The 13125-nt window shown below is 37.7% G+C and overlaps 1 protein-coding gene across 1 annotated transcript in view; it reads left to right on the forward strand.

Annotated features, from left to right (window-relative positions):
* Positions 1-6487, forward strand: part of LOC125269750 (disintegrin and metalloproteinase domain-containing protein 23) — a 73525-nt gene extending 67038 nt beyond the window's left edge. The window contains exon 26 of the mRNA XM_048192710.1: positions 4305-6487. Within this exon, the coding sequence (XP_048048667.1) occupies positions 4305-4350 (46 nt within the window). The 3' untranslated portion in view covers positions 4351-6487. The remainder of the gene's footprint in view (positions 1-4304) is intronic.
* Positions 6488-13125: the final 6638 nt, after the last annotated feature.

Raw genomic sequence — 13125 nt, forward strand, 5'->3', positions numbered from 1 at the left:
ACTTATTCCAGAGTCATAGAGCACATAGCCCATGGCACATGACCCTTGCAACCCTGAAGGGATGGTTCAGAGGATGAAATCCTCTGCTTTTGAGCCAGAACTGAAATGGTCTCATGTGCAGCAGTAGGCCTAGTGGAATGATGTTGGCCGCTGCCACCATTACCCCTTTTGCACAAGCACAAACCGGGTGCTAGTTCAGAGCTAGTTCTATTGCCAGTTCAGAGTTGGTTCAACTGAAGAGCCTTAAAAGAACTGGTTTGCTTTTCCATGGGCTAGAGAGCCAACACAGAGCCAGGTCTTATGTCACTGTATACGTCTTATCTTTCACAGAAACGCTAGCGTGGCATCACCAAACACAAACACACCAAGCTTGTTCGTGTTGCATCTGTGATCGCCGCATGACATCAAAGGACCACGAGAGTGATCCAAAAGCACAAGGAGTTGTGTGTTTTTTGGAAACACTCCCGCGGACACGCGGCACTCCGATGTCAGACGCTGATCAGTCTGCGCAGCTCCGATGCATCTCGAACAAGCCTTCCATCAACAATGGAAGACGTTTCGTTACTGTTGATGCTCATTGCTTTGTGAACCTACATCGGCATTCAAACACGGCTCGCCATAATTTGTATAGACAGAGATTACAATCAAGCTGGTATTAGCTTGATTAGCTGCTATTTCAAAAATGGCGGTCTCAAGTTTCTTGTTGGTCACGGTAACCCCACTCCCAGCCCCTGATGCAAGCAGTTGTTACTTCTAGACCAGCAATGTTTTGGTGCTACTTACGAACCACTTTTCCTGGTTCAGAGCTGGTGCTTTGGGTGTCGAAAGACAAAGAATTGATTTGAAACTAGGCTCTGGCTCCGAACCAGCACTCAAACTGCCTTGGTGGAATAGGAGTACATGAGACCTAACAGGCTCTGAACTTGAAAAACTGAGAGCTCCTGACCTAGCTTTATATCTTTCATAGCATTTAGAAACTATCCTACGCATGCAGGAAACAAGACATGCCTGTATCGTGTTCAAGTCCCAAACCACCCCAAGGAAAGTGGTTCTCTGAGCTGGAGAAAGCACACTTTTCTGGGCGTTCAATCTCAACCCTGACTTTTTCATGTGGGTGAGCACAACATCTCGATGTTGTGATTGAGCCAGAATCAGCAAATCGTCTATGTAGTTTACCACACGGATGCCCTGGAGTCTCAAAGGAGCCAGAGCACCATCCATGCTTTTGGTGAATGTGTGAGGAATAGAGCTAGGCTGAAGGGAAGAACTCGATACTGGTATGCTTCACCCCCGAAAGCGAACCTGAGATACTTCCTGTGTTCTGGCAGAATCTTGATGTGAAAATAGGTTTATTGTCCTTTAGATTTATTGTCACACACCAGTCCTCAAACTGGATTTGCAACACAACTAACTTTAGGGAAAGCATCTTGAACTTGTATGTCCGAAGAGTATGGTTCAGGCCCCTCAGATCTAGAATCGGATGCAACCCGTCCTTTTTGGGCACAATAAAAGAACCCCAAGTCCCTCTCTGGGAGGGAGACACTTCCCATGGCCCCTTTTGTCAACAGAGTCTGTAGTTCTTGTTTGAAGAAAACTTTTTCTGACTTCTGACATACCAATTTAGCTACTGCGTCATTGAATCAAGGTGGGCGGAAGGCAAACTGAATCCTGTAACCCAGGGATGGGCAACTTCAGTCCTGGAGGGCCACTGTCCAGCAGAGTTTACCTCCAACCCTAATCAAACACACCTGAACCAGCTAATCAAGGTCTTCAGAATTAGTAGAAAGCTATAGGCAAGTGAGTTTTTATCAGGGATGGAGATAAACTCTGCAGGACACTGGCCCTCCAGGACCGGAGTTGCCCATCCCTGCTGTAACCTTTCCTTACCATATTCAGCATAAAAGTTTAATAGTTATATTTGAAATCTATATAATAGTTATAATTTAATAGTTAATAGTTTAAATTTATATTAAATGCAATTAGCTTAACTTTAGAGTGCTTTTTGACCCACTTAAGTAAATCTTAATATGTGATTTCATAATTATTGTCTTTGAAATATGGTTAGTGTACTGCTGATAAACTAGAATGTACCTTAATGTCATTTCTATTAAAACTTGAATGTTGTGTATTTAAATATATTTGTAAATACACATTTGTAATAATTAGTACATTTAAAATTAACTTTAAATGTAATATCAAATAACACATTACAGTTACAATCAAGTACTTTACATGTTTTTTAGCATGTTAGTAAACATCAAAATGAGTACTTTAATGTAAAATTTTTACTATTACAAAGAGCATTTTTAAAAGTGTACTAAAGTTTGTTAAAAACGGTCATGAAAGTATACACTTTTTAAGAACACTTAAATGACTTATTTAAAAAAAAATTGAAGATCACTACAAGTGCACATTTAATACAACCAAGCGCACTTATTTTTCAGGGAATGTGGTATTTTTGAAAATTCATTGGTTTTTAATGTGACATGAGTATTGTCTGAAATTTTGATGTTCCAAGATGGCGGACGCGTTGGTGTATCTGGAGCAGTCTAATGTGGTATCTAGGATAGCTATCTATGCATACAAAGTTTCTACAATGAGCTTCATATTCACAACCAATTTTAAAGAGCTATTTCACCCAAAAATGAAAATCCTTTCATCATTTACTCACCCTCTTGTCGTTCCAAATGTATGACTTTCTTTCATCCATGCAATAAGAGGTAATGTTTAGCAGAATGCCCAGAGTACTAGAGAGACAAGAATGAATTCATCCAGGTTTGGAGGGTTAGTAAATGATGACCGAATATTCATTTTTGAGTGCACTGTTCCTTTAAATGATGAAGTGTGTTGGTAAGTAATGGAGGAGTGTGGCGAGATATCATGATAACAATCTTTCAGCACTCACTCTAACTTACACTCTCTTTCAGTCTTGTGTAAACTCAAGAGGAAAGCAGGGTATCAGCCTTTGTGACATGACATGTGCTGTTCACTTCCTGTCTCCGTGTGGAGCTGCTGGCTGGCAAACCCACCTGGTACAGACAGCTCTCACTGGCACTGGTCTGCATGACCACGTCCAGAAATGCTGGCATTTCACTCTCACGCACAATTACACCATTTGCATGGGGCTGTCCAGGAAATGCATCATTTTGGATGGGCGTTCACACTAACAGCAATTCACTACATTTGCTGGAGGTTGGCAAGTCACGGTACTGTTAGTAGATGTTTCTGCTCGACTGCGGTGTGCGTCAACTGTAGGTGGATCATGTTCGATTTACTCATTTTGATAGTAGGGTCAATGACATGGCACTCATTTTTTTATGATATCTAATGATTGTTTGTTTGTTTTTATTCAGCTCTTATGGTGTTTTTGGAAATTAAATTCTTTATAAACATCAGTTCCTGAGAGTAAATTGCATCAGTTCAGCCAGGAATGCTACAGATGTGGTATTTTGATTGGATGTTATGTATTTACGGCATTGTTCCTATTAGAAATACATGATCGGTTTTAATTCGGTTATTTTAAAGTGGGGATTTTGTTCGCATACCCCCTCTGTCACCTCACATAGCCCCAGGGGTACGCGTACCCCAGTTTGGGAATCACTGCACTATACAATAAGGTCCCATTAATTAACATTATTATATTAGCCAATATATTAATAATGAATAGTTAAAAAAAAATAATTGTTAGCTCATGTTAACTAATGTAGTTAAATAATGTTAAAAAATGAAATGTAAAGTCTCACTTTTACTTTTTACTGGATGGCTAGAGCACATGACATTTTAGAGTAATTCAATTTAAAACTAAAAAAAAACTTGTACAACAATGTATAAAGGTTTCACATTTATGTCACATCATTGCTTTTGTCACCTCAAACTCCAACTGGTTGCTTGGTCCCTGCAATTTGCTGTCAGTGTAAACGCCCTCAAGACCGACACCACTTCAGTAGGTCACATGGGTGTGGTCTGTTCTTCTTAAAGCAGTGCATTTCCACTGAAATAGTCCATTGTCACTCTGTATGTCCTTGTCTGCTGACGTAAGGCTTGTTCTCTGTAGTGCACATTGTTCTGCTTCAGTTCCACAATGTGTAACAAATGTGTTTACAAATTCACTACATAAGCAACACATTTCAGTGACCATGTGCAGATACATAAAACTGTATTAAACTGTAGAATTTGATTCTCTTCTTATTTGGGTACTGTGGAGCTGAAACAGTCTTGGTTATGATACATTTCTATCTCAAAAACAGCAGTGTTTTGTTTCCCAATAACGTTTTTTCTTCTTTCCTCTTCTTCCAAACAACAAGAAACGTCAAACGGCGAGGATATGATCCAAATGCTTCTGCCATCTAGTGGACAGAAGGAACGCTCCAATCTCCAGAGCTTCTGTATTCTGGCATTAGTTATACTTGAAAATATTATACATAATAGTGATGAATTCAACCAACAATACCTTAGTTGTGTAGCTCCACCCCCTTTTATATGCTCCACCCTTCTCTCTCAGAGCCAATTTATTGATATATCCCCCTCTCCCCCAACAGCCAATCAGATCATTCTTACACTACAGAAGCATGACAACACAACAGCCTGGCCTTGGCACCTCTTTGAAGAGTTTGCATGGCTGATGCCCATATTCAGCAGAATACAGCATAACGACCTATGAAGAATATAAATGTTGTCAACACGATCTCAGACCCCCATCATTTCTCAATTGTTTATTTGACAGAAGTAATTGATAGCTGCATGGCTTAGCCTTAGAGAGACATTTTGAGTAGAATTATGGGATGGACTTGATTCTACATATAAATGGCCAGAGAGGAATAGTTCATACAAAAGTAAAAATTGTGTCATTATTTAGTCACCATCATGTTGTTCCAAAACTGTGTGTCTTTCTTTCTTCAGTGGGGAACTAAAGAGGATGTCAAGCAGAATATATTGGCAACTCTTTGTATACTGTGAAAGTGAATGGCAATAAGCTCTAATAAGGTGAAAATAACACAGTGAATGGACCATAGTACACTCTGGCATAAGGCACAGCAGAACTGCACAAACCAACCTTTATGTAGAAGACACCAGAACGGAGGATTTAAATACACAGACCAAATGATGGAGCTAAACGAAACACAGGTGATCACAATGGGTTGCACAGAAACAAATGGTCACACATTTAAACAGGGACAAGGGACACTAAAACTAAACCAAAACTGAACATAAACATGACAAATCCATTCCATTATTTTAATATAGTTCAATTGTGGGAACAAATTTTATGGCCAAGATCTCTTGTTTCCACATGTCATGTGCAGGGCTCCATACAAAATAACTCAATTTTAAAAAAATCTTAAGGCTACATGATGACAGAATTTTCATTTTTTGTGTGAATTATGCCTTTAAGATGAATAACATAATTTATAACATAATTTTGTTCTTTCATAATTAATGATTTTTTTTATGTTTGTTTATTGCGGAGCACATTTGGTGCCCATTTTTAGGAATGTTCATGACTAAATTGTTACACTTTTTTTAGGGAACATTAATATAAGTGAAAGTTGGTTTCATACTGTATAAATCCTGTTCATTTAATAGTGTGTGTATGTTGTAAGCTGTCTGATATTTGTCAGTGTTTTGCTCTGGTATGGGGCTGTGCAGCTAAATATAAGTGAACACATCTATAGATGCTGCACTTTGAATGAGGAGGTGATTCTAAGCCAAAGATCTAGGGTAAAAATGTAAGTTTAGGATGTAATACACAGCACTTTACAGTGATATTGTTTCCCCTGATGGGGCGAGGTATTATTATGGTAACTGATCACCTGAAATACATGCAATAACCCTGATCAGTCCTTTAAATATACCTTGTTTCATCTGCTTAACGTAATTGCAATTGTACGCCTAATCTGTTGGTCCAGACATTATTCAGACCTTATTATATGGCCTTTCTCGTCCATCTCCCTCAGCTGTCAGTGCTGCTAACCCTACTGGAAATGATTGCTTTGCTGCATGAATTCTCTATAGTGGGCATATTACTCTGTAAGTATGAAGGACAAGTGCCCAACCCCATATTATATACAGAGACTGTGCTGTGCTGTTTGTGCATGTCAGCTACAAAATTTTATTTACCGTACTATGCAAAAGAATTTGCTGCACAAAGTGAAGGGTTAAAACAGTAAAATACCACAATGAAGTATCACAGTTGACTCTGTTTTTAGCCATGATATGATAGTTATGCTGAGCTTCACATATCAGGAAAAATAACATCTTTGTTGCTCATTATCCTTTAATAAAAAGGAATGAATGTATTTCCCTTAAATAAAAATAATTCCCAGGTTTTTCACATTCGAGGTTTCTGCCTTTCAGGTGCGATTTTGGACACTTGCCTTTTATATTTTCTCTGTATTTCATCATCTCTGTTCATTAGCCTAAATGTTCCTCCATTTACCTGCTGCTGTTACTCTGAAGTATAGAGAAAGTCATCAAAATAAACAATAAAATCAACAGTATTTTGCACCTCTGCCTGTGGTTTCTCATGTTTATTTAATCTGGGATATTTTCCATGGTTTAAGATGGTGAGTTGTGAATAGTCCATCACTGGTTAATGATCTGGAGAGTGGAGTGCTGCTTGTTGATGATTTATATTTTCATTTCCTAAGTTGTTATAACAGCAGTAAGGAGCTTGTGTGCGGACCTAGCATCAGCAACAAACACAATGTCTTTAATGCTTGGAACTGAACAGGGGGTTGGGAGGTAAACACATGGTTGCTTGTACGGTCCGGCCTTAGCGGGACTTAACCTCCTACTTTTTGTGCCCAAAACATCAGGGCTACTTCATCTGGGCTGTGGACTTTGTGGCACGCAGGGATTAAATAAGTATTTGATTGTGAAACAGTGTAAACTTTACAAAACACAGAAGTCATAAATTGAAGAATCAGAATGGAGTATTGCAGGGAGCTGTGTAAAAATATAGATAAAAGATGAATGGTTCTGCATTAAGCATGGACAAGTTTGTGAAAGGACTGCCAGTGCCAGGTAAAATTCAAAAATACCAAAACAACGTATCTTCACCAGATGCTAGCGGTGCAACATAGAAGTAAATAGAACCAATTAAAATCAGTGTTGCAATCTACTGAATGGGGCGCAAGACGACAAATCCCCGACAATAAACAGTTCCCTTGTCTCCTGAACTCCATTTCCCAAGATCCTCCTGTCTCCACATCTGCATTCACTTCCCTCGTCGTCTCCCCATCATCACAGATTACATGCACCTGTTCCTGATCATCTGCACTCCCTTTATAATGAACTCACTCCCTTCACTCCTTGTCTTTCCTATTGTTAGTTTAAAGTGTTGTTGTGTGAAATCTCTCCTTCGTTTGTTAATAAATACTCTTAATAGTGGATATCCGTAAACGTCTCATCTCTATTATTAACTAGTTTCTGACTCCGGAGACCCGGGAGGTGAACTAATCATTTCTCTTTCTGGTACAGACAGTAGCCTCTTCTATGGGGCTGTCATGGGATGAACGAACAACTTCAACGTAGACTACAGTCGACTCGTGAAATATCCACTCCTGTACGTCCTTTACATAATCATCAGATGATCTCTTGACGGTGGAAGGACTGTAAAGCCACAAGATCTGTGATATAACGACAGATGGTGGTAGTGAACAAATTTAGTTTGTGATCTAGTAAGAAAAAACTGCACTGTTTCACTGCATTACAGGCTCGTGACTCGTTTGAATCCAAAACGGAATGTAGCTTTTGGTCGCACTACACCACTACTTGCTGGAAAAAGTAGTTAGCTACTGGAAAAACTACACTGTTCTAAAAGTAACGTCAAGCTACTGAAAAATGTAGTTAAGTTAAGAAAGTCGCTTCTTGTAGCTAGCTACTGCCCAACACTGTGGACTGATTAATAGATTAAGTAATATAAATTGTTTCCTAATTAAATGTGTCATCATGTATTAATTCCTTAACAACATATAGTATTATGGATATAGTATTTGGACAGCCTTGCCTCTTCCTCCACAAACATGAAGAGTCCTTGATGGAGCTATGCAGTTTATTTTTTATATCAAACTGTCAGAATGCCTTGAAAATAAAACTCTGATTCAGTGGTCAGGGCAAATGACTTGATTTCATCTCCTGGTTTCTTGTGCAACACAATTATGAGTTATTATGTTCTATTCAAGCACATTTGTTCTGCACATAAGACACATGCGTGTTGAATGTTCCCTGTGTGTGTTCATATGCATGTAAATTGTTTGTTATTTGTATTTAATTTCTTTTAACCATTCTTACTTAAAATGTTTTACTTATGTGTGAGCTTTTAGACTGTGCAGGATAGGAATTAGGGTAATAACAGTGAATAGATGAAGAATTTTATTCAGGTAGCCAAGTCACAATTTGAAAAAACAAACAAATTCTGCTTAAATTTACATTATTTTTGTTTTTATTGCAATAGACTCAAATGGATTGTAAAGCACATACAACATCTGTATCACAGAATGATTGTGTGACTGTTAATTTTCTTTTTCTTTTTTTCTTCTTTTTCTTTTTTTTTGCAGTTCTGTCATTAAGATAATATTTGGTTGACACAGCTTTAATATTTTTTAATAAAAAAACAAGCTTGAATGATAGGCATAAAAATGATAGGCATAAACGTTTTGAATCTAAAGTCATTTTTAATGCAAATTTTGCAGACACCTTATCTAAAGCAACTTACACTGCATTTAAGATATACATTTTATTTAATGCATTCCCTGGAAATCTAACCCATGACCTTGTCATTACTCTACTGTTTGCTACAGGAATGTCCAATAATATAAATGTTGCATATAAATGTAAGCAAGAGGAGAACCAGAAATGGAACCAGAATTATCAAAACATGATTACAAAGAATTAAGAATTTCTAATATGTATGGTAGCAGTACAAAATGTAGTTCCAAATGTAGGTTCGGGAGGAACCTAAACATTCAGTCCTGTCAATCATCATTATGAGCGTATATAAGCAGCAGTCACTGCGTCGTCCCAGCAACAATTCTTCCAGCATCCCTCCTCCTCCCCATCCCTCCTCTTATTCTCCCTCTGCACAGTACGTACTGTTATAAGGGGGTTTAGCCCGGAGCTCGAGCAGAGCCTCGTTCAAGGACAGCAAGCCAAGTTTATTTTGCCATGCCAAGTAGGGGTGTAACGATTTATCGTAGTACGATATTTCGCGATGCAAACATGTTACGATATGCATCGTAGAGTGATGGCGATACTTTTACGATATGACGGCAGTTTAATCTTATTGGTTGAGCTGCCGACGTGACCTACTCTGCAAGGTGGCAGTGAGAGAAGCCGGTTGTCACCGCATATAAATGGTGTGTCTCAATCAGCTCTCTAGTTCAGTAAGTGTTTCGGGCACACATTGAATCTTGCAAGCAGGTTTAAACGTTTCTCATGTCAGTCTCTTGCATGGTCGCGTGAGAAAAGTCGTGGCTTTCTTTCACCGCAGTGCACAGCAACAGCTGTGCTCACAGAAAAGCAAAAGACGCTTGCGATGCTTTGCTTTAAGAAGTTCTGTGGGGCCGTTCACATAGGCCTATTGCGTCTTTTCCGCGTGCAAGTCAGTTATTTTTTTCAAATGTAGCCGCGCGGCAGGCGCGCTCATAATGGGATCAACGCGGTCGCGACGCGCATGCAATTCTCAACTTCTCAGAATGCCGCAAGCGCACCGCAGGTCGTGTGACAAGAATCAACCGATCAGCTATGGCCTTTCCGTAACAAAACATCAAAAGCTCAGCCGAACAGCTGATCATAGCTGTACATGGTGGTTTTTATATCTTATCTCCATCAATATATCTCGTAGCTAGTAAAACTAATACAAGGGCTAGAAATCATTTATCCTTTGCAGAAACATCCTGATCCTCTTGGAGAGCTCAGTTCATGGTTGCATAGCAACGACCGACGCCACGGGAGCGCAAGTGCTTTGGAAAGAAGGAGAAGCGGTGTGGCCGCGCCTTCCACGCGTTTTTAGACGGGATATGTGAACGGCCCCTATTCATAATTCTAAGTTCATGTTAAATTTAACATTTTTTTTTCAGTGACAGACAGCCCTATTCAACTGTTAATTTGAATACAGAAGGTTTTTATTAAACCTTGAAATGTGATCTTGTATGTACAATTATTGTAAGGAAAAATATTGAAATTTGTTCGTTTTTTGAATAAATCTTGTTTGAATTTCATTTTGTTTCATTTTGTTCAAAATATCGTGATACATATCGTATCGTGAACTCTGTATTGAGATACGTACCGTATCGTGACCTGAGCGTATCGTTACACCCCTAATGCCAAGCCAAATTAACCATTAAGACTGAATGAATATGCAAACTTGTGAAACATAAAGATCAGCATTGTTACTTGAAAATATCCACATGATTGCCTCATGAACATGACATGAGGCAATCATGAGGATGACATGAACATTTTTGTCAAATGACATGAACATTTTTTTCATTGGCATTTGTCAAGCAGAGGCTCAGAAGTTTTGAACATCTTGTTTTGTAATTGATCCAAGTCTGGTTGATGGGCAAAGGCAAATCACTAGTTCACTGACTATTCACTGGGTCACTGACTTCTGTCACTTTCACATGAGCTTATTTGAAGTTGTCTTTTATTTCATGCATTTTAAAATTGTATGGCATCCTCCTTGACTTGTATGGCAAAATTGTCTAAAATTTCTGAATGTGGTTGTTTTTAGTGAAAGATGAGATGACAACAGCATGTACAGTGGGTATAACAGGAAGTTCACCTTGGTTGAGTGATTAAGCATGAATTAATAAAGATCTACTTGCTTAAAATTATGAAGAAAATGCGAGTAGCCTGGATGAATTAATAATGATCTATTTGCTCAAAATTATAAAGGAAAAGAGAGAATAGTATGGATGCGCATGAATTATTAACGATCTATTGCTCAATTATAAAGAAAAAAGAGAGTATGGACCCGCATGAATTAATAATGATCTATTAGCTCAAAATTATGCAGAAAATGTGAGTATGGATTTGCATAAATTAATAAAGTTTATATCAAGGCCTTATGTCCGCTTTAAAGCATTCTCTGTGACGGTCGGGAAACCGCGACATGAATGGCTGTGTGCATTGTTCTTTTTGCCAAGAAAAAAAAAAAGGCTGATACAGTAAAAAGTGCTCAAAATGTGGCTTTTGTTAGGGCAGTGCGTCATATTTCAAGGACTTGTGTCCATTTTAACAAATTTAACTCTGTGGCATCCGAGAATCGCGCTGGGAAATGGGCTCAGTGTTGTCATAATGCCACGTTTAATGGTTCATGAAAAAACATTGGTACAGTAAAAATGATGAAACTTTGTATTTTGTTAGGGCAGTACACCATATTTATATTGTCCCATATAAAAATACTGGAACTGTAAAATGTAGGCGTACTAAAATTTCATATTTCACAAGATAAAACAACCTTTTATTAAACCACTTTGTCAGATTTAACGCATCCTTACAGGTGGCAGAGAAATGCTTATTTTCTTTATTCAGTTCTAACAGCAGAGCTGTTATTGCTCGTTATTGCGAGCAGAGCCATTGACATAAAGGACTTTAGATATAAAGGGAGGTACATGTTAAAAAAAAAATTAAAAAAAAAATTAGCTGGATTCATAGATGATCGGTCTAAGAAAGCCAGATTTTAGGCAAACACAGCGCTATTAGTTCATGTGCATCCATACTCTCATTTTCTTCATAATTTTCATGATCTTTATTAGTTCAGGTGCATCCATACTCTCGCCTTCTTCATAGGCAGTGATGTACAAATGAAATAGGTTATAGTATACACAAAAACCGGAAATTGTAACGCATGCTCATGCAATACATTTCTCATGCGTACGCAAAACTCTGTCATTTTTTTACTTTTGCAAAGGTCCCTTTAGGGGCTCCATAAGAACTCCATGTAATGGAACTGTTTTTTCATACCTCCCAGAGAACTTCTAAGAACTGCTGGTTTATAATTAATGTTAATGATGCATAATTTATAATTAATTCTAAAATGAAGGTCATGGTAACACACTAGCAATGACTGAAGTATTACCAAATCCTTCAGAAGGTTTTTTGGTTTTTGAGGTTTTTGTAAAGTATTGGATAGTAATGATTCAAGTGTTACTACATAATTCTAAAGGAACTACTAATTATTTGCAAGAGTAATCTAAAGTGAAGATCATGGTTACCCACTAGTGTAATTTCTTAAGTGTTACCAAAACCATCAAAAGGAATAACTACACCTAACTTTACAAACATGTACAAAAACCTCAAAGGTTTACAATGACAGTACAATGACAGTATTTACTAGAGTTATCATGTTTTTCTCTTTAGAACCATGACCTTCACTTTAGAATTAATTATACATTATGCATTATTTATGTTAATTATGAACCTGTATATAGTAGTTCTCAGTGAGGTATGAAAAAACAGTAGTTACTGATTAGCTAATAGTGAACTACCACATTCACCTGAGCTCTATTACTTACTAATTCATTCATCAGAGTTACTTGGGTTACACTTTATTTGGACCCACTTTATATTAAGTGGCCTTAACTACTATGTACTTACATTTAAATTAATCATTTGATACAATGCACTTATTGTGTACATACATGTTTTTACATTGTACTTATATTTTAAAAACACCTGCATGTAATTACATGTGTAATTAATTTCTGTAATTACATTTATAATTACACTGTTGACCCATCCCTTAACCCTTACCCCTACCCTTAAACCTACCCAAACCACCAAAGCTTTCCCTAACCTTACCCGTACCCCACCTCAATAGCTGAAAATGTGTTTTGCAATTCAATATGAACCCAATAAGTACATTGTACTTATTTTTTGATGTAAGTACATAGTAGTTAAGGCCACTTAATATAAAGTGGGACCCTTTATTTTACAGTGCCATAGTTACATTGTAATTACTCAAATTCTCAAGTTCTGAGTACTATTAATTAACTACATGTACTTACTGTACAGTTACAGTTAGGGTTAGGTTTATGGTTTGTTACTTGTAATTTACTGTTATTACTATAGTAAGTATATGTAGTAATGTATAACTACGGCACTGTAAAATAAAGTGTT

The sequence above is a fragment of the Megalobrama amblycephala genome, linkage group LG6, assembly GCF_018812025.1.
Source record: "Megalobrama amblycephala isolate DHTTF-2021 linkage group LG6, ASM1881202v1, whole genome shotgun sequence".
NCBI lineage: Eukaryota > Metazoa > Chordata > Actinopteri > Cypriniformes > Xenocyprididae > Megalobrama > Megalobrama amblycephala.